At 40.0% G+C, this 25,223-nt stretch overlaps 1 protein-coding gene across 1 annotated transcript in view; it reads right to left on the bottom strand.

Annotated features, from left to right (window-relative positions):
* The window catches only part of zbbx (zinc finger, B-box domain containing), a 73,811-nt gene that overhangs the window by 9,978 nt on the left and 38,610 nt on the right, over positions 1-25,223 (bottom strand). The window contains exons 10-17 of the mRNA XM_056244480.1: positions 18,153-18,264; positions 13,383-13,486; positions 11,666-11,784; positions 11,455-11,516; positions 10,321-11,243; positions 9,075-9,298; positions 6,683-6,821; positions 2,602-2,760 (exon numbers count right to left, since the gene is read on the bottom strand). Of these exons, the coding sequence (XP_056100455.1) occupies positions 2,602-2,760; positions 6,683-6,821; positions 9,075-9,298; positions 10,321-11,243; positions 11,455-11,516; positions 11,666-11,784; positions 13,383-13,486; positions 18,153-18,264 (1,842 nt within the window). The remainder of the gene's footprint in view (positions 1-2,601; positions 2,761-6,682; positions 6,822-9,074; positions 9,299-10,320; positions 11,244-11,454; positions 11,517-11,665; positions 11,785-13,382; positions 13,487-18,152; positions 18,265-25,223) is intronic.

The following is a 25,223-nucleotide window of genomic DNA, read 5'->3' as shown; positions in this document are numbered from 1 at the left end:
AATTCCCATTGTTAGTATACGTTTAGGTTTCTTTCTTGGTCTAAGTATTTAAAGAAATGTCTCAAGAGGCTCAGGGCGATTTGTAGTTCAGATCAGCCCATGAAGCTGAATGTCCTCAAGACACTAAGCATCATGCATTTTTCTCATGTCAGGTAGCTTATAGATCTCACAGCATTTGATGTTATTGTATTGATTATCTTTGAATTGATTATGTAATTGGCATGATACAAATCAATGTAATTTGGCAATGTAAATTGTTACATTTGGATTTATTCTGACTTACTCTGAAATTATTAACTTTAGTAGATTACGTTGTATCGATTGTTACCGCAAAGCTGCGTCAGATTAGTAACGGACTAACGTCCAGTTTTGAGTGGAGCATAGGGCACACCAAATGCGAGTTATAAGTACCGGCTAATATTTGGCACTAATTCAATTGTACTTGGGATATAAAGACAAAAAGAGAATTTTTTAGGACAGCAAAATGTTGCTCGACCAACCTAAATAGGGTGAGTCTTACCTCTGTTTAATGTAATGTTACTCTAGTTAAGTGTACGTGGGAAACCATGGCATGACCAAACCAAAGCTACTATCAGAGAAGTAATATTGGTCGGCTTATATCTGTAGTTAGGCTAGTGGCCATGACCTCTGATTGAAGTAAACGTTACTTTAATTCAAGAGTATACATATCCATGGGGGGCTATACAAAAATATATTTGATTGAGTAAGCGTGAATGCCTCTGTTTAGTGACCAAAAACTGTTATTATAATATTAACGGCCGGGTGATGACCCTGTGCTACTTTGGCACCCGAATGAACGAGGATAATAAGAGTAAAGAGTTAAATAGAATAATCAAATGTGTTGCTAAACTATTATATAAATGATCACTAACTAACTGGCATTCTAACCTAAATTCGAGGTCGTGATAAAATGGAGTCAGATTAAAGTTTAATTTGAATTAAATTACTTTGCCACGATGAAAAGACAGTAACATGCAGTAAACCTTCACCCACTTATCGGAAACTGTCGTTGGACCTATTGGGCAGGCCTTAATGTCTTTGCTGTCACTTTTGATCAATTTAATGTGTTCTTGCTAAATAAAAGTATTAATTTCTTTAAAGAATGTTACTGATCCCAAACATTTGAATGGTAGTGTAGAAGTGAACAAGAATTATTCATTCACCTAAAAAGATTTATTAAAAACAATAGTTCACAACTAAAATGCCCAGGTGACATACTGTTGAGGAGTGATTGTGTATTAGCTGATATCGCTTCCCACGATTTGGACTCGGGAGCCAGCGGCTTTGAGTGTCCCCCGATGCACAAGGCTCATTCTAGCGTGTCTAACCTGACACAAGTATACGAGACAAAAAGAGAATGAACGGGAGAGAGAGAAAGAGAAAGGCAGGCAAGAGAGCATGGACAGATATCTGACGCTTTGATTTGCACCAGCTGAAATCACAGCTGTCATGCTGTTAAACAGATTATTTTTCCCTCCTCTGCAGACCTGCGAGTGATGAGCTGAGAGACAGAGAGGAAGATATGTCGAGAGGTAGAGAAAGCAAGACTGATAAACTGAGCTAGCTAGCTGAGCTGATCTGAGCTGAGCTGAGAGATTGAGGAGAGCGCCGTTGGACGCATTCCCTGCACTCCCGTATGCGGCAACCCACGGTAATCTCTTTATGAAACCTCAGCCGTGTGTGCTGGCACAGAAAGCTCAGGAATCAGCTCGGCTTTAATTACGGGCGCGAGCCAATAAATCATGCCATTGCTGAGGGTTAGCGCGACTATTCTACAGCCATGTCATTGATGTCCCGTTGGCCGTAACGCCGTGTCCGAAGGGTTGGGGGACGCTCTCTGTAAATAATCGTTTAGTCATGGCAAAGATATAACATCAGACAGGCTCAACATTTTATAATCTGGACTAAGTCTGCACACAGAAGAAAATGAAAGAGTAGAGCTGAAGGTTTTATTGTACTCAGACTGTTTTCTAGTGTATGACAAGGGCCTAGATGTGGTAAATAGACCATAGGAAACGATTATGATTGATACCTTCACTTGAAGGGATAGTTTACCAAATCAAATGAAAATTATGTCTTATCGTCATGTATTCCAAACCAGTTTGAGTTTGGAGCACACAAAAAAAAGAAATGTTCTTGTCCATTCAATAGAAGCAGACAGTGACCAGGGGCTTTCAAACTTAAAACAGGATGAAAAAGCACCATAAAAGTAGTTTGTGCATTGTGCATTATATTATTATAAGAGAGTCATTGGAAATATTGCACTTAAATCTCATTTGGGATTCCGGTTCTTCAAACTTTGGGGTCAGAAGTACGATTTTTATTTATTTATTTTTAAAGAAATTAATTTAGCAAGGATGAATTAAATTGATCAAACGTGACAGAAAATATATTTTCAAATTAATGCTGTTCTTTTGAACTTTCTATTCATCAAAGACTCCTGAAAAAAATGTATCATGGTTTCCACAAAAAATATGAAGTCACAGAATAAAGTTGTTCTTCGCAGCCCCTTTTTCATTCACATCAAATTAAATCTCTACACACATGTCTATTGTTGTACAAGTAATGAAGACTATTTACCTGAGAAGCACAGCCTCTGTGATGACATTCTGCCATGGCATGGTGTGAATCCACGAGGCGTGCTACTGATGGGTCCACCGTTCACCAGCGCAGTGACTAGCCCCTCATCTGCGTGATGCTGGAGACTGCTGCTGGATCTCCAGGACCCCTGCCCTGCAACTACAGTACCAAGAAAATGATACACGAAAACAAACAGCAAGACAAGATTCATCATGTACTGCAGTCTTAAAGGTGAACAACGATCAGAACATACAGTTTACAAGAAGGCCAATGTGTTACTGTACATCACAACACAACAAATGTTCACCCTGAATGTGTAACCTTCAACATTAGAAGACAAAGAGGACCACATTCAAACAAACACAAAAGATGGAAAGGATTTTTGTGCCAGCAAATATAAGTTGGCTCTTTTTTTGCAAAACACACACACACACACACCGTTCGTGTGCACACTATGCAACAGCTATCTGACCTCTGCATTCACTTCTCTTTGTCACCATCAACTAAGCTTAAGGTAAATATTAGGTTACACTTTATTTACGATAGTCTACTTTAGACATAACTGTTAGGAACTTTGCAACTACATGTCAACTAACTCTTATTAATTTGCAAAAACTCATAACTCTCATTAGAGTATTAGTAGACTGTTAGGTTAGGGTTAGTAGAATAAGTTGACAAGCACTTGCAAAGTGAATTATAGGATCTACTAATACTCTAATGACTGGTAGTTGAATATAGTTGCAAAGTAGATTGTGGACTATCGAAATCATAGTGGACTATCGACTATCAAATATTAGCAAATATTATGCGTAATATTTAATCTCATAGTTCATAATTAACTTTCACAATACCAGCTGATTGAAAATACTCTGCCTCATTTTCTTGGAACGTTTGGATCCTAAAGAAGAAGAAAAAAAGAAATATAGCCTATAATGCCTAAAGAAAAAGAAGCTATTTAGGTCCATTAAGATTTGTTGCATTGTAGCATTATTTTCACATTTATTTTAAAGTACATTTTCCTTCTAAATTTTTTTTTTTTTTTTTGCATTACAGTAATGAGAATTTTATGGGACAGTGTGCTCAATTGTCAAAAAAATTATATTTTTGGTATAGTAATTGGATAGTAATGACTCAAGTGTTACTACTTAGGGGACTAATCTAACTTGGGATTCAAGGACACAATAGAAAACTCCTTGTGAGCTTTTAACCATCAACCTATTGGTTACCACCTTGAGCTTTAGCTGGAAAACCACATGGCCCAACACACACCCAACAGTATGACTGCAGACAGTGACTGTTTGAAGGTTAAACATGTGTGCCTTCTATTGCCATCTTAAACGCCCGCTGTAATTAAGCCTTTTTCCAACTGACTGGCCAGTGCTCCTGTCAGTGCACGTCAGGGATTACAGATGCACAGACAGGCCGATAAAAACGACTCGACTGTGACAGAGAAGAAAAAAAAAGATGAGAAAAGGAAAAGACTTTGCTGGAAAATGATGAAGACACTCATCAGCCAATGAAAACAGAGATGACAGATACGGAACTGAAACAGGGACTTTTATTAACCTTGAAGCTCAATGAACCAAACATATGCTTAATTTTTTTACGGTATATTAGATAAAAACTGTCTTTTGCATATTTATATTCTGCCAACCCAATACAAATACATCATTTGTTTTCTAATAATTGAGATAAGACATTTGGAATGTGGCTCTTACGTGGTTCCAACAATAATATATGACCACACTTATAAACCACAGCCATCTCTCTTAACAGAGCATTCTGTGCAGCGAGTGTTATTTAAATACCTAATTATTCCATACTTAGATGGATTGGCCATTGAAGAGAGCTGCTAGCTTAAAGATGAGTATAAAATATGCCTCTTTTTTACACATTCATTATTTCCTGGAATTATCCTTTAGCTCCTGAGAGTAAATGTGCTACCTTGGCGAAGCCATTAGCCTGACTGTAAACACTAATATTTATCTTTAAACAGCTTAATTTAAAGCCTTTATTAATATGCTAATTAGCCCCACCTCCACTCACTCACGGCAGCTGAGAGATTCACTTGGGCCAACTCTCGATACATGCTGCACAGTGGTACCGCTCTTTACAATGTCGGACACATAACCGTAATTAATATGATTAGCCTTTTGCTTGACTATGTTATCAAACAGCTAATAATGTGTTGCTATGCTTACGTTACACAAAGAATGTTCCCATTCGCCATCTTAGAGTCAGACAACCGCCTTCTAACAATCATCAGAAACGCTTTGAACAACTCAGAACGTCAGTGGAGAAAGGCATATAGTTGATCATATCATCGTAATATACGGTACATCATACACCCGCCATATTGCTAAATTTACCCGATTTTTTCAGATCACTAGAAAAATATACCAGAATAACCTGGCATCTTTTGAGACTCACCTGCTTCGCAGTAGTAAATGATATGCTAAAGCCCGTTGGCACAATGACGTGATTGGTTACAAGGTAGTTTGTGACGTCAGAAAAAACAGCGATTTCAAACCGCATTGTTTAGACTGTCTATAGATCTAGATCTGAAGATCACTTCAGTTTTAAAGAGAAAATATTCAGCAATGGTGTTGACAATCTGTGCATGGTTTGTCTTAAAGCATGTTAAAAACACCACATAGACATATAAACAACATTAAAAACTTGATTTTCACCACAGGAGGATTTTAACTAACACCCAGGGCCCTATTTTAACGATCTAAGTGCATTGTCTAAAGCGCAGGGCGCAATTGCACTTAGGGCGTGTCCAAATCCACTTTTGCTAATTTAACGACGAGAAAAATGGTCGGCGCGCGCGTCACATGGTCTAAAAGGGTTGTCCCTATTCTGTTAATGAGTAATTGGTGTGTTTTGGGCGTAACGTGAAATAAACCAACCAGAGTCTCATCTCCCATTCCCTTTAAAAGCCAGTTGCGCTCGCACCATGGCGGATTGCTATTTATATGACGGAATTTGCGGAAAGACTGAACGAGTCTCCAGAGAGAAACTCTACAGGACAAGCCGGATTCCACTATATCTTTATGTTCACAATAATAATCTTTTACATTGTTATCCTTTAATTTTTAATATTTGGCTAGTTTGTGTGCTGCTGCGCGTCCCTGTGTGTGTAATAAGCAGAGTGTATGCGTGTGTTGGACCCGCCTATAGGCCCACATTACTAACGCGCTCTTTAAATAACAAAAAAACACAAATAACAAAAAACACTCACTATCTAAAAACACTTGCGTCGTGCTTGGCGCTGCATTGCGCCGGGTGTATGATAGGGCCCCTAGTATTCGATTTGCGGTAAGTATTGTTTAAGAAGCATGATTTGGAGTGTGTACACTACTGTTCAAAAGCTTTTTCTTTCTTTATTCAGCAAGGAGGCGTTCAATTAATGAGTAATTCGACTTTGCCATCACATGAATAAATTACTTTTTAAATATATTAAAATAGAAAAAAGTTATATTTCACAATATTGCTGCTTTTATTGCATTTTTTGCTCAAATAAAGCCTTGGTTAGCATAAGAGACTTACCTTACCGGCCCCAAACTTTTGAACATTAGTGCATATTTTTAAGATTACATCTGATCCATTATGAAGGTTCAGACTTCTGTGTGAAGTTGTTAATCACTGGTCTGGGTCAGATCATGGGGTATCTTAACTCGAGAGAGCGCTGTCTTTATGAAAATTCATGTTCAGTGTACTCTTGTGCTCCTGTGAAAAAGGAGATAATCTGCTGTGAGTTCAGCTCTTCTTCGTGGCTTTATACAGAATTATGTGCTGTTTGCACAGTAAAACTTGACTATACTGAACCTTACCGAAGGGAAGACAATGTTTTGTGTCTCTACGAATGCTATTAAGAGTAGAGGCATCTTGACCCAACCGTCTCAGGTGTACTGCGCACAAAAATGTCAAGAGCTTCTGCAAAATGGGAAGCTCCAAGCTGATTGACTGACTTTATATAATTTCACATTTTAAAAGGGCTGTATCTTGCATTCTAATCCTCAGCAATATGTTGCTTTGTTTTGCCAGAACAGAGCTTTTGTTTTGTTTCTGTACATACCAAGAGAAATCTCCATGTAGTTCTGCTCTTCTGTAGGGTTTTGAGCTGGAGCTGGACTGTGTTGCAGGACTCCAGGGTACAGCCCCAGCGTGAAGAACCCTTCCAGGTCTTGGTATTGCCCTGACTGGATTTGCTCTCGCTGGGATACAGAATGGAAGGAAGAAAAATAGTCAGAAAGTCATTACTCATAAATGGGTCAATGGTGTGGCACTTACTTATTTACAGACCTATTAATGTATTCAGAAATGTATAAAAATGCAATTCATACAGACAATGACATGTTTCAATTTCATCATTCAAATTCATTTAATATTTCTGAGGCTTAAAGTAAAAAAAAAATCTGGATGGTAATCACTGCATGATCCCCGTTGTCAATAATTGTCTCCCTTAAAACTCATATGATCAACAATATTATATATTTAAACGTTTTTCCCTGTGAAAAAACATTCTTAATGCCTTAAAATAGCTTGAATGTAACTCCACACCCTTGCTTCATTTAGTATACGTGGAGCCATGAATATGCAAATTAGCCACGCCTCCTCTCACACCAGCTCAGAGATCCACTCGGTCAACTTGTAGTAAACGCTGCACAATGCTATCACTCTTTACAATGTCGGACACATAATGGTAATTAATATGATTAGCCTTTTGCTTGACTACGTTATCAAACAGCATAGAACGTCAGTGGAGAAAGGCATATAGTTCATCATAACATCATATACATAATTCACCAGCTATATTGCTAAATGTAACGTTAGGTTACGTATGTTACACTCGTTCCCTGAAGGAGGTAACGGAGACATCACGTCGGATGACCGACAAATAGGAATCTCGCAAGAGAGGCCAATCTACTTCGAGTGTAAATAAGGGTACGTTTACACGACAACAATATGCTTAAAACGGAGACGTTTTTCCTTTGAGTTTTCTGCATACAGACGACGTCATTGTCAAAACAATACCCATTTACACAGATCCGTGAGAACGACTAAAAACGCTGTATTCTGCTGCCATGTGTATGACGTCATCGTCTTCAGAGATTCGCCGTTCTCAAAAACGTGCACTTTGAAACCCGTTTTCCAAATTTTGCGTTTTCAGGCACCCAAAATGCCGTTGTCGTGTAAACGAACGGCCAAAACGCATTATAAACGCACATATAATGAGCACCAGGTGCAACGCATTCTTTAGGTTTTCGCAGAGGAGCCGAGCCGGTGACCTGGCTGACGGGACGTGAATGTGGTGACGGGACGTGACGTCTCCATTCCCTACTTCAGGGAACGAGGGTTACATACTTAACCGAGACGTTCCCTTTCATTCAGTCACTCTCTACGTCTGGTCGGCTGACCGATGAATAGGAATCCCTTACCAAAGCGCCACAGCTGCTGACCCCATCCAGCGCCCTATGTAAACTTCCTACACCCTCTGGGAGTTACATGAAGATTGCATGAAGAAATTGTGGCAACGTCTCCAAGACACTTGAATAAACATACCTCCAAAGCTACAGTACTATGAAAAGTTTTAGGCACTTGTGTAAAAATGCTGCAAAGTGATGATGCTTTCAAAATTAATGCCAGGAACAGATTTATCAATTTACTTCTATTAACTAAATCAAATCAATATTTGTTGTGACCGCCCTTTGCGTATAAAACAGCCTTTGTCCTAGGTACACTTGCGCATAGTTTTTCAGGTAGATTTGCAAAGTTTTCAGTTTTCAGTTTGTGTATATATATATATATATACACACACACACACAAACTGAAAACTGAAAGAAAATGAGAAACAATTGTGTTTTTATTGAGTCCTTTAAACGGAAAATGAGATAGTGGAGAAAAGAATCAGCGGGTGGTAGTTAAGAACAAATGTTCTGATCTTCAGACAAAAGAGCAGCGATAAAGACACTTTCTGATCAGACATTTAATTTCAGGTGTTTACTATAATACATTTTTCTTTGCTCTCTCTTTCTTTTACACCATTAAACTCTGATAGTCCATTTGCGGCAGACTTGATGGCTCTGTTTCCTCTCGTCCCTCATCAACTGAGTGGATATGAGAGTGGTCGGTGCTTGTTCTTGCTATTATCTCTCACACAGCTTGCAATTAAATTACACAGGAGTAATATCTAATTGATTGAGTCTTTGGTATCCGATAGTTTCCAGCAAAACTATTCGATATGAACAACAGAATTATGTGTATAGTTCTCATACTCTCTCTCTATAAAGGCCAATTCACACTGCATCCGACAGACGTACATAGATGTACATGACATTTCATAAGAGACTTCTTTCAACAAAAAAAAATATATATATATCTTTACCAACCACAACCTTTTGAACTGTAGTCTTTTAACTGTTTTAAATAGTTTTGAAGGTAACCTGTTACAAGTAACTGAGGTTCACCTGTGAAAATCCTGTAACCAGAACTGGCTCTGTGCTGCCGTGCTCTGACTTTGAGAGGCTTGGGAAAGAGAAATGAGGGTCTGTTGGAGGGGTAGTGGTGGAACACGGATTGGAAACGTTCTTTTGTTCTTCTGAAACTATGATTCGTTTCAGTTCTTCATCAGATGAGTCTTCCTCACTGGGCATCAGGCAATCATCTTCACATGTCATTTCCTCTTCGGAATCTGATCAGTGACAAATAGTGAGAGAGGAGAAACCATGAGGACAGGAGGAGACAGAGAAGAGACGTTCCGGCAGGAGGCCGGCAGTGAGGATGCAAACATGTGCCCTTATCTAATGCTCGCAGCAAGCCGCCTGGACATGGTCTAGCAGAGCTTGTGTGTTTCTCTTCCCTGCTTCCCGTCTCCTGCCTCCTGCATTAATAATGCTTATCCTACACAGCTTGAAGTTTCCATCACTCTGCTAGTCAGCAAATACTGCAGAAACAAGCACTGTGTGAATGAAGGGTGATGTCTACACACTGGTGTTTTCTCATAATCATTACTCTCTGATGCAGATGTACTGGACCCCAAGGGATGCTGGAAATCAGGTTCTTGTCATTTATAAAGAATTTTTCAATGTTTATTGAATATTTGATTCAGCTTGGTCAATCATGGATTTAACTTTAAAACATTTTATACAATAAAATATCTGATTTCCTTCAAAGCTGTGCTAGTTTCATGTCTCTCTTATCACGCCACGCTCTCCTTATTCTTAGCAACTGAACTCAAGCTTTTAAAACTACTTTAAAACTTTTCAACTAGTTTAAAACATCTCATGCTAGCATCAAAGTTGTTCTTGATTAACTTTTTTGATCTAGTTACTGAATTTGAAATTAAAAATTTGAAATTATTAATCAAATTATTTATTATACAGTGGTGTCATTTATCATATTGTTGCAGCCAGCATTTTATAAAAGCAATAAGCATTATGTTTGTTACAGTGATTTTGCAATCGTTAAATAGTAAAGGCCTTCACATTCTGTCTAAAAATCACTAGAGCATGCACATTCAAAAGCTTATTGCTTTTAAAAGTATTGAAATCACTAATAATTACATAGGAAAACATTCTTCATTGCTCACAAACACATTTGCAGGAGAATTATAAACAGTGGCTAAAGCACAAGAAAAACTAAACTGCAATTAGACTTTGCTATTTTCAATGTTGTCAACTTTAATAAAAATCTACCAGTAGAAGTTATACTAACCTGACATGTTCAGCTGTAGGGAGAGCACTGTAGTTTTGGGTGACCTTCGTGAGCCCTTTAACCATTTGGAGGGCAGGGTTGAATGGTGCCCATCAGTATGAAAGGATTCAACCCCTGGTGCAGAGGACATGATGGACTCATGGACACACCTAGTAGGTGTACCACTATCTAGACTATCTGAGACTAAAGCAAACTGTGATGATTCTCGAAGTAACTGCCTTAATGAAGGAATTGCAGTAATTGGGGAAGTGATGGCACTTTCTGGAGACAGTTGAGTTAATTTCGTTTCAGAATCTGGTGTTGAATGAGCAGGTCTAGATTGGATTGGGTTGACTGGAGAGGATACAGGTCTAGACCTTGGGGAAGGAGAGTCTGGAGGTTTTGGGCTTTGTTTAGGGATGAGAATAAATGCAGGAGAATGACATTGAGAAGACCTGGCAGATGGTTCTCCAGGAGGAGAGGGGCTGACAATGGAAATATAGTCCTCAAAGTTTGAAAAAGTTTGATTCAATTTGGTTTTTGGAAGTGAAGGAGATGACATTGGTAGTAGCTCTAAGGGTTTGTCCTGCTGTGCTGTAGAAAACCTTGTCTGTGGACTTGGTTTTGGAGAGTCACTCATTTTTACTTTCTGGCCTCCTCTTCGTGAAATCGACAGAAATGGTTCTGAGGTAGTCGAAAGGTGCTGTGATCTCTGAAGCATCATTTGAAGTGGAGAATAGCTTTCTGATCTTTCCAATGATGACGTAAATCTTTCAGTCTCTTGTGACGACGGCCACATCTCATGAGAAGAATTCATATTTATCTCAGAATTACTTTCCCAGAACAATCCTTTGGTCATCGCGGAGAACGATGGTGTGGAAGTCAAAACTGAACATCCAAATTCTCCTCCTCCAGATAAATCTTCATTTTCAACAGCCGCAAACCTTTTGGAAGAAAAACAGACATGCATATATAGCATCTATCTAGTCTGAAACCTACTGCCACAGTTAGCAGCCTTATTTTAAGTCTAGTTGTGGCTGATAAAAATGTCAATATGACTCTGATTTAAGAAAAAACAACTTCTTCAATCATATTCTTGCTTCAAGACGACACTCCTACTGTGAACTTTTCTGTCGTTTCCTTTTTGTTTCTTACATTTTGCTCTTATTTCCCTGCTTGACTTCAAAGGACCTGTATGTTACAGAGTCTCCATCCATCTGGAAAAATTAAAGCAACAACAACAACAAAATGACAGGAGAAATGGAAAAGACAGAATGAAGTGTATGGAAACAGCAATGAGGAGTCATTCGCTGGCCATCGTCTAGCAGTCCATTACAAAGACTGGGGTGGTGGAGCTCATAATTACCTCATCTAACTCTACGATGCTCAAACAGGATTCTGCAGGGCTGTCCACTTTCCTAGCATCCTCAGCGAGACCAATTGCGAAGAGAGAGTTCAAGTATTTGTGCAACTCTATCCGCTCTGCTGCAAATCAGAGGCAGTAAAACAGATTTATGTTCAAATAAATTAAATCAGTTCAATAATCAGAATGGCCTTATTGCTGTAAATGTGTGTATTTATTCATAATACAGAGTGACAGATAACCAGCTAAGAACACATGACTTTGTGAAGATTCATGAACCAGTTTTCAATGGGGGAGTAGGGCAGGACTTGATTTTATTAATCAGGACTTGATTGGATAGTGTAAAATAGGCATTTCATATCAGAATATCTATCATTATTTACTATTACTGCAGAAAACCATTACATTAAATTTTATACATGTTACATTTCTGCATTATATTGGAGTCTATTTGAGTATTATTTGTCTATGCCCTGTGAAACGTTTCCCTATATCTTTTCTGAATAAATACAGTACGATAATAAATCTGTATGAAATTCATATTGCTTACAGAAAAAGTAATTGTTTTCATAATATTTCTTCAAAATACACAACCATTCAAAGGTTTGGAATCAGTGAGATGACATTTTAAAAAATTCAAATTAAAAAAAACAATTATTTTAAACTGTAATAATATTTTCACAATATTACTCTTTTTATTATCAAAAAATGTTGTTAAAAAACTGTATAAATACAAATAAATGCAGCCTTGGTAAGCATAAGAGACTCCTTTCAAAAACATTAGAAGATCGTACTGATTTTAAACGTATAATCAACTGTCCACCTTTGACAATGTTTTTTTTTTCTGATTATGTAAAACAAGGCAGCAAGAGGGGGAAAAACATTAGAAACCAATTACTTAATGATCTTCTCAAAATTCTTGCCATATATTATAAACTGCATATTATTTTGCAGTCAGAAAAATGTCCCATTACAGAAGTGAAATGCTTTGCAAATGTCATTTTATGTCTTTAAATGTAGGGTGCGTCAAGACAAGCTGTCAGCAGACTAAACAGGTGACCAGCTATTCAAACCCAAATCAGACGAAAGCCCATAATAACGCCTTTGCATTTGAACAAGTGAAGTGACTGAAAAGTGTTTTGGGGCGTGAGCATCAGGGATGTGGGCTTTAGAAAAGATGCGTCAGGCTCGGGCTGGTGCAGATGAAGAGAGACGGCGCTCATCACAGGGGCTGTTTGGGAAAAGCTGAAGGTGGTCAGATCTTTGACAGCTGTGATCAACTGGCCTCCCAGCAGCACCTAGAAACTTCTCTCAATCAGCTGTCGGAGTGCTCTGTCAGATGATCGCCCTCCCTCCAGTGTAATAAGAGCTGTGTGATTACCCTTCAGGGACACAGTGATGGATCCGAGCTGCCGGCTGTGAGAAGAGAGCTGCCCTCCGCACTGACTCTCACAGCTCATTTCTTCAACTTTTTGGAGAAAGTGCAGTTATATGGGTCTTTGTGAATCGAACCTGCTGGCATGTGCATGACCAGTAACCCACTACTCATCACTCTTCGTCCAAACCAGATACGATATGACATGTTTCCAGCCACAAATTGCATATATAGTTTTTAAACTCACACAAAAGCACAATTGCACAATTAATCATTATTAAGTGCTTGCCAGAAAAAAAAAGAAGAAAAAAAAAGTGTGTGTGTGTGTGATGAAACGGGTCACACCTGTCAGTTGTCGGCTCAGTTCATCCGTCTCTGCAGGTGAAGGTGTGGGTGGCTCTGGCTGGAATTGGACGACAGACCGAGGCTGAAATTCTTCGATTTGTCCTCTGAGGGAGAGAAAATAATGCTGTTCCCAGTAAATCACACTCAGAAATTTTAAGATAATTAATCAGTCTCCCTTTCCTCAACGGTGCAACTATAAACAACATTTCAGTGCAGCACAGCACTTTATTAATAGCTTTATGCAGCTATGAAAAAAATGTCGCCAATAGGGAAAAATATTATCAACCAATAATGCAATAGCCTGACATGTTTCACTTCTTTTCAATTTCCATGATCAAATCCATTCCTGATGTATAAAATCAAGCCCAGCCCTTCATTATTTTTTTAAACTATATATATAACTACACATTTTGAAAAACAGCTAGTTGGGAGGCTCTCTGGTTAAGTAGTCACCTTATCAGTGTTATACAGTCTGTAAAATTAGGCCAGTATTGGATCATCTTCTCCAAATAGAGTTTGTTAGTGAATTATATTGACACTAAACACCCTTCAATAGAGTAACTTATGACATACTATGATTTATGAATATTAAAAATATTAAATAATTGTCTTAATATTTTCTTGATTCCAGTATAAATAAACATCCTTGAAATGAAATAAATTTTGATAAGATATGAGGTCTGAACTTATAGCATATACTACTAATAATTTGAATAATAACTATGATAACAGTAAAATTACCTTAAATTTAACATGAACACATTGTTTTAAGGATTGAAACCACTATTAAACAATATACTGTACAGTGCACACTACCATTCAAAAGTTGGGGGTCGGTAAGATTTTTAAATGTCTCTTATGCTCACCAAGGCTGCATTTATTTGATAAAAAATACAGTAAAAACAGTAATATTGTGAAATATTATAACAATTTAACCTCCTGAGACCCGAGAGTTTGCCTGGTGTGCATTTTATAATTGTTCTTGCTATTTGGGATAAGTAGGACCTAATAAATATAATAACTAAAATTTGTTTTTGTACAGGAAGTAGTTTTTGCAGAAAATGATGTCCTCATGTGAGGACAGTGGGTCTATGATTTACCATATGATGTCCTCGTGTGAGGACACAGTACTAGCAATAAAAAAAAAAACTTGTGGTTGTAAAATGGTTGTAATTCAAGAATGCTTTGGAATATAGACATATGGTTGGTCTTGTTTTTAAGACATTATGCCAGATTATTGTAGAAGTGAAATAAATTATGAATGTGAAACAGAAAAAAAGTTATATAAGTTTGAGTTTATGAAAATATAGAATGTAAAAATATAATTATTTATATTTTATATAAAATATATATATTATAAAATATATTTTACTCTAAAACTGCTAGAGAATTAAAGCCAAAAATCTAAACAAGTTGTGTTCCAAATTTTAGGTTGATATCTCAAAAAATGAGCTTTCAGTAAGATTTTATTTGGGCGTAGTACCAAACTTTTTCACTTAAGACAACCAGCTTCCTTACTGACCATATAAGGGTGTCTCCATTTTCATATGTTTTGAGTGATCTGAACCATGTCTTTCCATAATTTCATACAATTTATTAGTACATCCTATTCAGAAATAGTATGGGTGTTTTGGCAGTATTTGATTTGATTTCAACCTCTAATAAACATAAAAAGAGCACATATGTGCGTTATAGCTCGCTGCCGCATCACAAATCGAGAATTCACAATATTTTTCTTTATATTCTAAACATTTTCAGACCTTTTTTTCTCATAACATTTAATTAGTGTTATCTTTTGAACTCTTGGCATGAAAACAAACTGAGGTTTCTACCAATCTTTCATGATTTTTCATGTTTTTTTTCTATTTCAAAATAAAGGCCTAAACACGCCTAATGAATATGAAATATTCTTGTTGCAAATTGATAAATTACTGCTATTCTGTAATTTATTTTAAAAAACAGCCACCAAATATGAAAACTAGAGATTGTAAGCTTTCAAATGATATTTAGTTTGTCAATATCACTTTAGGTTTTTACTAAGATATTATTGTTCTAAATATATATGGGCAAACGTCCCACGTGGGACGGTGACAGTTAAGGGGATAACGTAATATAGTCCCAATGTCCTCAAACGAGTACTTCATATTTACTGATGTCCTAGAGTGCTACTATTACTAAAATATGTCAAATTTTAATCCCCATATGATGATAGAGACAGTATTGTACATAAATACATTTGTTTCATTCATATAATTTGAATAGATTTTTTACCTGGGTCATTTTTCTTTCGGGAACTGGTGTAGAAGTGTTAAGGTGATGATACACAGGGCAACTTTTTGAGCAATGTTGCAGGGCAATCTTGCCGAGCGATTGTTGCTTGGGCACTTTGCCATTGAAAATGGGCAATACATTTCTATCTGGATCATTTAGATGGGTCGTGGGCCTTGTGTCTCATCTGGTTGCCCGCTGATGGCAACATTGCCCAGCAACATTGCTCAAAAAGTTGCCCTGTGTATCATCACCTTTAGGGTTAGGGTTAGGGTCATTTTCTTCTCACTGACATTGGTGTAATGTTATGATATCACTACAAGATGGTGTGGGCAGTGCCCCTAAATGTGGCCAACATGTCTAAGATTTACAAATTTGACTATCATTGTGTCAAGAGGCAAAAATGTAATGTCCTCATATGAGGCCGCAGGGTCTCAGGAGGTTTTAAAATAACTATTTTGTATTTTAATAATTTTTAGCTGAACTTTCAGCAGCAATTACATCAATTGTCCAGAAATTACATTTCGTATTATTATCAATGTTGAAAACTGTTTTTGCCGTTTAATACAAAGTTTAATACAAATGTCATAAAACTCTAGATGGTGCAGGGCAGGCTGATAGATCCTTAACTTAATTTGCTAGCGATCACATCGTTATCTAAATAGCGCAGCTGATTGGTTGCTGTTGCATCAGCAGCCAATGAACTTGCTGCTCAACATTCAAATACTTGTCATTGTTTGCTGTTAGTCTGCAGCGCGCTTTCAAAAAAGCATCTGAAATCAACAGCTCTATATCTCTGTGCATATTGTGTGGTCTGCTAGTAATTGCTAAATGAGCAATCATAACAAGTTATCTATATATGCACTCACACTTGTACTCGTATCACATCACATTATGAAAGTTAAATGTGAATGCAACAAAGCATCCAAACAGTGTATGCATACAAGGAAAGCGACATCATTTAAATCCGATAACAAATTAAACCAGCTGAAGGAAGTTGATGACCCAGACTTCCTGTTAGTAAAAATCTCAGCTCAGCCAGATTCCCCTGAACCACAGGTTTAGTCCTTTAAACCTTTTCTTTCCTTTTACCGGTGATTTACCATACAAACGCATTAGCGAAAAAGCCAAAAAAGCTCTGTCTTCCCAAACAAGTCTCTCTCTCTCTCTCTCTCTCTCTCTCTCTCTCTCTCTCTCTCGTTGTGCTCTTGTTTCCTTTCCTGAAGCCAACTCTTGCTGCCTCAGCAGCACAACCTGCTTTCCTCATTGTGTGTGTGTGCGTGTGTGTTTGTGAGCGTATGAAGGGATTAGACTCCCCTATCACACACTCCATTCCTCCAGAGTGTGTGCTGCAGCCCTGGGCCACACGTCTGCCCTCCTCCCACAGAACCCGAACACACACACACGCTCGCTCGCTTGAAAAATCCAGCTTCCTGTTCTGTGATTCTTCACACACCAGGCCTCAAAAGAAGGCAATTTAATGGATTCACAATTAGACCCTTCTTGAATAGCCGACCTAAATACCACCGCTGCCACAGATACCATAACACTCCAGAAGCTCGAGATGCGGTTCAAAGCGCTTAGGAGGGTTTACAGATACTGTGTTTGAGTGTTTTGCGTGCTTTTGTCAGGCTTTCTCATTTCGTAGGCGAGCATCGCAATCTTTCGGGGGGGCGGTGGGGGGGGGGGGGGACAACAACTTGTGCTGCCTACATAGGTAGTAGTCTTCAAAAGCACCCTAACTGAAACGGAATCTTGTGTAAATTTTAGTATTATTTGTCTTTTAATATTTGGAATGAGCTTTTATTTTTATATTTTATATTTTAATTTGAATTTTAGTACATTTTGATGCGCTTTTGTCATTTTGTATTATTTTTTTAATATTTCAATTTAGCGTAATTTTTTTTTTTTTTTTTTTTTTTTGTAGTTTTAGTACTTCAACTAAGGTACCTTTTTCTAAGTTTACGTATTTCATCTAATATTTATATTTTATTTCTGCTTTATTTAAATATGTTTCAATTACACTAAAATTACGTTCCTCTCTCACTTCGCTCTTTTTGAATTATTATTTCATTGAGCTAGTCGCAATGCATTCTGGAATTGCATTCTCTATGAATGCTGCCTTAGAATACCAAAATAAGCTGTCTTAGAAGGCATTTGAAACAGCGTTCATGTAAACAGTGTGCCTATGATGCATTAAAATGGTCCCTAAAGTACATGTGCAGCTTACTAGTTTTTGTAACAGTGATGGTGTGTGTGTTTAAGGATCATTTTATAAAGTTAAACAATACCACAAAACTGCTTTGGGGCTGATTAGCTCAATAAAATCCAACGAATCTGTGGTGGAGCAACTTAAAGGTGAGGCTGTGTAATTAGCAGCCATAAGTCATTAACTGATCTTAAAGGACCTTAATTGGGGCCTGGGAAGGTAAATGAAGCTTGTAATGCTATTATTCAATTGGTGTCTGTTTGGTTATAAAGTGTGAAGTGTCAGGTGCTAACCTGCGGTGTTTTTTCAGGAGGAGTTTCTCCATGTAGCTCAGAGTGTCCTCCTTGAACTCTACATGAATTGACTGATGGGATCCTTTTTCTGTTTGTGTTTCCATCACAGACACTAGAAGGAAAAAGACACCAATCAGATCTTGAGTCTGAACTGTGTGCATACAGGATAATAATGCAGTACATATAACCCGATTACACACTACCATCCAGAGCTTAAAGCAAACCACTAAAGAATTTATATTAAACACAGACACATGAAAAAAAAAAGCGGTCTGGTGCAGAATTCAAGAAGTACTATTGACATAATTCTGTCTTTGTTTTGAGAGTTCTTTTGCTGTATTGTGAGGATATAAAGGCGGGTTAGACTTCAGTGCATTTGAAAGCCCCTTAACACAGCAGTCATTATCACCATGAGCACAAGCCAAGCAGCACTGCAGTGGGTGAGACTCCTGCTAGCCAAGTACAGAAAAGAAAAGTGAGAGAGAGGAATAAACGCAATGAGTCTGACACAAGATAAGGAGTAACTTTAGTTTGCTGCAGTATGATCTGACCATTAAGTTTAAAGGAATGTAGGAACAGTTGTCCTATTCAGTTTATAAAATATTTGTTAGGAGCACGTTCAATTAACAGATGCTGCAGAGACACACCACCCACGTTATTGTCCCGGTTCATGTGAAATACAATTATTTTGATTACAAATTGCATGTGTGTAAGATGACTGACTGCTACAAATATTATTCATTGTGACTATTTCGTTAAAGCCACCTCATCATGTTTCTGTCACAGTTATGTTCAGTTTTAGTTTCACAGACTTTTAATTTGTATTCATTGGTTTCTGTTATCCTTTGTTCTAAGTTTCCATCAGTATTTTGTTGTCTCATCATTATTGAGTTATTCAGTTCAGCTGTGTGCACCTTATTATCTTTGGTATATAGTTCCTGTGGTTTCTCTTTGAGTTTGTCTGGTCACGTTTGCGTTTATGCTCATGGTGTGTGTTACTACCCGTTTGGATTATTATTAAACTTTGCGTTGGAACTTCATTCAGCTACCTCTTTATCTGTCTGCTACACCCCTCTGTAACAGTTTCAGTTCTCTGGTTTACCATTTTAAATAATAATTTGCTACTAATCATATGTATGTGCAGTTGCTATATATATATATATATATATATATATATATATATATATATATATATATATATATACACTCACCTAAAGGATTATTAGGAACACCATACTAATACTGTGTTTGACCCCATTTCACCTTCAGAACTGCCTTAATTCTATGTGGCATTGATTCAACAAGGTGCTGAAAGCATTCTTTAGAAATGTTGGCCCATATTGATAGGATAGCATCTTGCAGTTGATGGAGATTTGTGGGATGCATATCCAGGGCACGAAGCTCCCGTTCCACCACATTCCCAAAGATGCTCTATTGGGTTGAGATCTGGTGACTGTGGGGGCCATTTTAGTACAGTGAACTCATTGTCATGTTCAAGAAACCAATTTGAAATGATTTGAGCTTTGTGACATGGTGCATTATCCTGCTGGAAGTAGCCATCAGAGGATGGGTACATGGTGGCCATAAAGGGATGGACATGGTCAGAAACAATGCTCAGGTAGGCCGTGGCATTTAAACGATGCCCAATTGGCACTAAGGGGCCTAAAATGTGCCAAGAAAACATCCCCCACACCATTACACCACCACCACCAGCCTGCACAGTGGTAACAAGGCATGATGGATCCATGTTCTCATTCTGTTTACGCCAAATTCTGACTCTACCATCTGAATGTCTCAACAGAAATCGAGACTCATCAGACCAGGCAACATTTTTCCAGTCTTCAACTGTCCAAGTTTGGTGAATCCCAGTAACTGAGCAGATTATGAAATACTCAGACCGGCCCATCTGGCACCAACAACCATGACACGCTCAAAATTGCTTAAATCACCTTTCTTTCCCATTCTGACATTCAGTTTGGAGATCAGGAGATTGTCTTGACCAGGACCACACCCCTAAATGCATTGAAGCAACTGCCATGTGATTGGTTGATTAGATAATTGCATTAATGAGAAATTGAACAGGTGTTCCTAATAATCCTTTAGGTGAGTACTGTATATATATATATTAGGGGTGGAGCCGAACCCGAATACGGTATTCGGAAAGGTACAAATAACGTGTTTTTTACGAATAGTTATTTCGAACAAATACTTAAAAAAAATATTTGTATTCGGGAACAAGAAAAACTTTATATCAAAAAGCTGCGTTTCCACACGAGACCGCAGTGCATGCACGGATGAGTGAGTGAGTGAGTGACGTTCAGGAAGAGGTGACTGAAACAGGCTGCTCCACACAGCAACAGAGAGGGCTCGGCTGAGCGAAAAAACACTTAACTGCATCACCATTTTTAGATTTTTGTACCTTAACTGGGTTCCGGAGGCAGTTTATAACTTTCGGGAAGCGGAGTTTGATCGGGAGATTATTCCATTACGCTGCATTATTGACGTCTGCAGTCGGGTGCTCTCATGTTCGCTCTGTTTACGTACGTTCGGTTAAAAAGGTTAAAAAATGCTTCTGTAGTTGTGTCGAATTGTATGCACTTGTGGGAGTTATATGGTACGCAGACATCCCAAGTCTCTATTGATAGCGGCTCCCTGAAATTAGTTCAAATCTCCCGGAATCTAACGCGCATGCGAGACAGAACATACTGTGCTCCAAACCGTGTAGCGCGCGCACGGAAGAGAGCTGAGCGAGAGACCTTGCTTGTGTGCGTTATGAAAGCTAGTCACCCCCCGTCACCAATCCAGTCAACTCCAAACTAGATTTTTAGGCCTATTTTGAATTTTACTCGAATACGAATACTTCGAAAAATACTTTTCCCCCCTCAACAAATACAAATACAGATACAAATACCAGCTGCTTTGCACACCCCTAATATATATATATATATATATATATATATACAGTGGGGAGAACAAGTATTTGATACACTGCCGATTTTGCAGGTTTTCCCACTTACAAAGCATGTAGAAGTCTGAAATTGTTATCATAGGTACTCTTCAACTGTGAGTGACGGAATCAAAAAAAAAAATCCAGAAAATCGCATTGTATGATTTTTAAGTAATTCATTTGCATTTTATTGCATGACATAAGTATTTGATACATCAGAAAAGCAGACCTTAATATTTGGTACAGAAACCTTTGTTTGAAATTACAGAGTTCATACGTTTCCTGTAGTTCTTGACCAGGTTTGCACACACTGCAAAAGAGATTTTGGCCCACTCCTCCATACAGACCTTCTCCAGATCCTTCAGATTTCGGGGCTGTCGCTGGGCAATACGGACTTTCAGCTCCCTCCAAAGATTTTCTTTTGGGTTCAGGTCTGGAGAATGGCTAGACCACTCCAGGACCTTGAGATGCTTCTTACGGAGCCACTCCTTAGTTGCCCTGGCTTTGTGTTTCGAGTCGTTGTCATGCTGGAAGACCCAGCCATGACCCATATTCAATGCTCTTACTGAGGGAAGGTCTCACGATACATGGCCCCATCCATCCTCCCCTCAATACGGTGCAGTCGTCCTGTCCCTTTGCAGAAAAGCATCCCCAAAGAATGATGTTTCCACCTCCATGCTTCACCGTTGGGATGGTGTTCTTGGGGTTGTACTCATCCTTCTTCTTCCTCCAAACACGGCGAGTGGAGTTTAGACCAAAAAGCTCTATTTTTTTCTCATCAGACCACATGACCTTCTCCCATTCCTCCTCTGGATCATCCAGATGGTCATTGGCAAACTTCAGACGGGCCTGTACATGCGCTGCCTTGAGCAGGGGGACGTTGCGTGCGCTGCAGGATTTTAATCCATGACGGCGCAGTGTGTTACTAATGGTTTTCTTTGAGACTGTGGTCCCAGCTCTCTTCAGGTCATTGACCAGGTCCTGCCGTGTAGTTCTGGGCTGATTCCTCATCTTCCTCATGATCATTGATGCCCCACGAGATGAGATCTTGCATAGAGCCCCAGACCGAGGGAGATTGACCGTCATCTTGAACTTCTTCCATTTTCTAATGATTGCGCCAACTGTTGTTGCCTTCTCACAAAGCTGCTTGCCTATTGGCATGTAGCCCATCCCAGCCTTGTTCAGGTCTACAATTTTATCTGATGCCCTTACACAGCTCTCTGGTCTTGACCATTTTGGAGAGGTTGGAGTCTGTTTAATTGAGTGTGTGGACAGGTGTCTTTTATACAGGTAACGGGTTCAAACAGGTGCAGTTAATACAGGTAATGAGTGGAGAACAGGAGGGCTTCATAAAGAGAAACTAACAGGTCTATGAGAGCCGGAATTCTTACTGGTTGGTAGGTGATCAAATACTTATGTCATGCAATAAAATGCAAATGAATTACTTAAAAATCATACAATGTGATTTTCTGGATTTTTGTTTTAGATTCCATCACTCACAGTTGAAGTACCTATACCTATGATAAAACCTATGATAAAAATTACAGACTTCTACATGCTTTGTAAGTGGGAAAACCTGCAAAATCGGCAGTGTATCAAATACTTGTTCTCCCCACTGTATATATATATATATATATGATCCATAATAATAATAATAAAAATAGAATCAATATTTTTGAACAAAAAAAATAAGTCTGTGAACTTTCTGGCAAATCTGCCAGTAATTAAATGCAAGTTGGCTGAAAATTATATTTTTGCAAGGGTAAATATGCAAAGTGGTGAGGTTGTGGCATTTATTAGTGCACAAAGGGCACCGATTTATATATTCTTAAACCATAGCAGGCAGTAAGCAGTATATATAGGCTAGTATTTTAATTCATACAGAGCTGAAAAAGTAAGAGGAGTCAAGTGCATGGAAACTTCACGTCTGCCTTCATTTAGCAACAAAAACGTCTCGGTTACTGATGTAACCCTCGTTCCCCGAAGGAGGGAACGGGAGACGTGACGTCGACGTGACGACGTTAGGGGATCACTTCAGGGAGCCTTATCAACTTCGAGTATCTAAGAACGCGTCACGCGCCCCCGCCCCGCAGCGCGGGTATAAAACAGGAAGCGGGCGCGAGCACCCACCGTTTTTCACTGAGGAGCCGAGTTTAATGACGGCCGTACAGCGATGGTCAGCAATTGTGGCGGCGGGATGTCACGTCTCCCGTTCCCTCCTTCGGGGAACGAGGGTTACATCAGTAACCGAGACGTTCCCCTTCAGTCGCTCACGTTCGACGTGACGTCGACGTGACGACGTTAGGGGATCCCATGGAAAACGCCACCGGTTGCTGCCACATCCAGTGCCCTACGCAAGACTCTCAGACCCCCAAAGCTGGGGCGGAAAACCTGCGTAGAGGGAGAACCTGCTGTTCCACATACCCACGCAGTGAACTCTTGAATAACACTGGGAAGCGTGCCTCTCCAGGGGAGAGGGACGCTGCGGAGCCACATCCTGCCCGAAGGGAGGTACCATGTGGAGAATACACATATGGACTGGCCAGTTGGGGCAGTGCAACATATGGAATGTCACTGGGGTGGCTCCACCTAAGGAGGGGGAGGCTACACCAGACAGTGACAGCAGAGCGAGCTCTGCCAAGGGAAAGACACGGGCTCACCGCAGGGAGCTGATCGTGGAAAAATACTCATATGGGATCGCCGCAGGGATCACACATACGGAACCCAGCCTAGTACAAGTTACACAAGCATACGAGCACTAGGCCTGGCGTCGGACGCTCTGCAACGTCCAACTGCCGAAGGGGTGTGGAGGAACTCACAGGGTTCACCTGGGTGGGGAACTCGACTGGAGCAAAAGAGCGCACGTATCCGCTCCGTAGAGGGGAGTGGCGCAGCAAGCCGACACTAGAGCGGGAACTTCGGTGTTACCGGCTGGTTGAAGCGAGCACACAGGAAGAAACCGGCTCAACATGTAGGCTATAGAACCTAGCGAACGTGTTAGGTGTCGCCCAACCCGCAGCTCTACAGATATCTGTCAGCGAGGCGCCGTGTGCTAGCGCCCAAGAAGAAGCGACACTCCTAGTGGAGTGGGCTCTCAACCCGGGCGGGCAAGGCACGCCTTGGGCTTCGTAAGCCAAGGCGATGGCATCCACTATCCAGTGGGCCATCCTCTGCTTGGAGACAGCCTTCCCCTTCTGCTGGCCTCCGTAACAGACGAAGAGCTGGTCTGAGGTCCTGAGGCTTTGCGTTCTGTCCACGTACAAACGCACAGCGCGGACGGGACAGAGAAAAGCCAGGGCTGGGTCTGCCTCCTCCAAAGGCAGCGCTTGCAGGTTCACCACCTGGTCCCGGAAGGGAGTGGTAGGAACCTTGGGCACGTATCCGGGCCGGGGTCTCAGGATCACGTGAGAGTTATCCGGGCCGAATTCCAGGCACGATTCGTCGACCGAAAATGCATGTAGGTCCCCTACCCTCTTGATAGAGGCCAATGCAACCAGGAGAACTGTCTTACAGGACAAGATTTTTAACTCAGCTGATTGCAGAGGCTCAAAGGGTGGTCCCTGAAGTGCCGAAAGGACCAGAGACAAATCCCAAGAGGGTATAGACAGTGGGCGAGGAGGATTCAGTCTCCTCGCTCCCCTCAGGAACCTAACGATCAGGTCGTGCTTCCCCAAGGACTTACCATCAACAGCATCGTGATGTGCGGCAATAGCGGCAACATACACTTTAAGGGTGGAGGGAGACAGCCTTCGCTCCAACCCATCTTGCAGGAAGGAAAGCACGGCTCTGATCGAGCATGATCGGGGGTTCTCCTCGTGAGAAGAACACCATTCAACGAATAGGTTCCACTTCAATGCATAGAGGCGCCTCGTAGAGGGGGCTCTAGCGGAAGTGATGGTGTCAACTACCGCTGGGGGTAGGTCACCTAGAACCTCCACGTCCCGTCCAGGGACCAGACATGGAGCTTCCAGAGGTCTGGACGCGGGTGCCACAGGGTGCCCCGTCTCTGAGAGAGCAGGTCCTCTCTCAGAGGGATGGGCCAGGGAGGGGCTGTCGCGAGGAGCACTAGTTCCGGAAACCAGGTCCGGTTGGGCCAATACGGCGCAACTAACAAGACCTGCTCC

Source organism: Rhinichthys klamathensis, unplaced genomic scaffold (genome assembly GCF_029890125.1).
Source record: "Rhinichthys klamathensis goyatoka isolate OS25496 unplaced genomic scaffold, OSU_Roscu_1.1 h1tg000988l_1, whole genome shotgun sequence".
Classification (NCBI taxonomy): domain Eukaryota; kingdom Metazoa; phylum Chordata; class Actinopteri; order Cypriniformes; family Leuciscidae; genus Rhinichthys; species Rhinichthys klamathensis.
This window is presented reverse-complemented; position numbering and strand designations above follow the sequence as displayed.